Raw genomic sequence first — 1375 nt, 5'->3', positions numbered from 1 at the left:
TTAACAAAGAAAAATCAACCCCCCAAAATGAGTACGCGTGTCGCCTCTAACACGCGTGTCATAGGTTCGCCATCACTGGGCTAGGGAGAGAGCTAGAAGCAGATATTCCTGGAACAGAGAGGGATTTCGAGAATGAACCAGGAGACTGGGAAATGCCAGGAACAGCCATAGGACTGGAGAAAGAATAATAATAATAACAACAACAAAACAACAATAGTAATAATAATAACTGCCTGCATTTCTTTTTAAAAATATATATTTTATTGATTTTTCTCAAAGAAGAAGGGAGAAGGATAGAGAGTTAGAAACATCAGTGAGAGGGAAACATCGATTAGCCGCCTCCTGCATGCCCCCTCCTGGGGATGTGCCCGCAACCAAGGTACATGCCCTTGACCGGAATCAAACCTGGGACCCTTCAGTCCACAGGCCAATGCTCTATCCACTGAGCCAAACCGGTCAGGGCCTGCCTGCGTTTCTTGAACACGGCTCAGGCCCAGCCGTTTTGCAGGCACCTTGGGCACCTCCTAAAGGCAGGCTTTGGTAGGAAAGATCGAGGTTAGCGTGGGAAAATGATCTGGCCTGAGACGCATCAGGAGCGAGCCGAGCGGGCAGCCTGGACTGGAGCTGGCATTTCCTGATGCTGAAGTGCCAGCCCAGCTGCCCGTCTCCCTGTCAAAGGAGAAACAGAGAGGGGGCGGGAGGAGAGAGGGGTGGGGAGGAGGGGGTGAGGGCGCCAGAGTTGGATGCAGAAGTCAGGGCGGAGAGATGGGCCCCAGGAGGCACAGAGGCCGCCAGGCTGCCCTGGGAAAGGTGTGCGGATGGTGGGAGCAGCTGACCGGTCCTCTTACCATTCTAGGAACCACCTGCCACCGCCCGGGACGGGGCCCTGGCCCCCCCTGCCCTTCCCGGCCCTGCCATCTTCTCTCCTGGGCACCCCAGATCCAGCACACCTGGGGCTCCCCGAGAGCCTGGCCTCCGTCACTGTGCCTATTCGCCTGGACGCCCTCTCCTACCTCCTGCACAGCGCCTTGCTGGGGGCCTATAACCTCCAGCAGTCCCTGTCCTCCTGCACCTGCCACCCCCAGGCTCCCGACCCCCAGCCCCCCGCCGCCAAGAGGCCATTCAGGGGATGTGGGGACTGGGACGTCCCTCGCAGGCCAGGCTGGGGCCGGGGCCGGGGCCGGGGCCAGAGGCAACAGGGCCCTGGGAGGTCTGAGCAGCCAAAGCCGTTCTGGGCAGGGGACTCCGGGGCTGGCCCCAGGACCCCACCCACAACACCGTCATCATCCCTAACACTGCCCACCCAGGATGGGAAGAAGGAGGCGGGAGGTCCGGAGCCACCTCTGGCCACACCATCTGCCACTGAGGACTGGGA

The 1375-nt window shown here is 59.6% G+C and overlaps 1 protein-coding gene across 1 annotated transcript in view; it reads left to right on the top strand.

The window, feature by feature from the left end:
- The window catches only part of LOC107183203 (chromosome unknown open reading frame, human C19orf84), a 3369-nt gene that overhangs the window by 913 nt on the left and 1081 nt on the right, over positions 1 to 1375 (top strand). The window contains exon 2 of the mRNA XM_015564408.1: positions 857 to 1131. Within this exon, the coding sequence (XP_015419894.1) occupies positions 857 to 1131 (275 nt within the window). The remainder of the gene's footprint in view (positions 1 to 856; positions 1132 to 1375) is intronic.

Source organism: Myotis davidii, unplaced genomic scaffold (assembly GCF_000327345.1).
Source record: "Myotis davidii unplaced genomic scaffold, ASM32734v1 scaffold2152, whole genome shotgun sequence".
Taxonomy (NCBI): Eukaryota; Metazoa; Chordata; class Mammalia; order Chiroptera; family Vespertilionidae; genus Myotis; species Myotis davidii.
The sequence above is the reverse complement of the archived record's forward strand: the minus strand, read 5'-3'. Positions and strand labels throughout refer to the sequence as shown.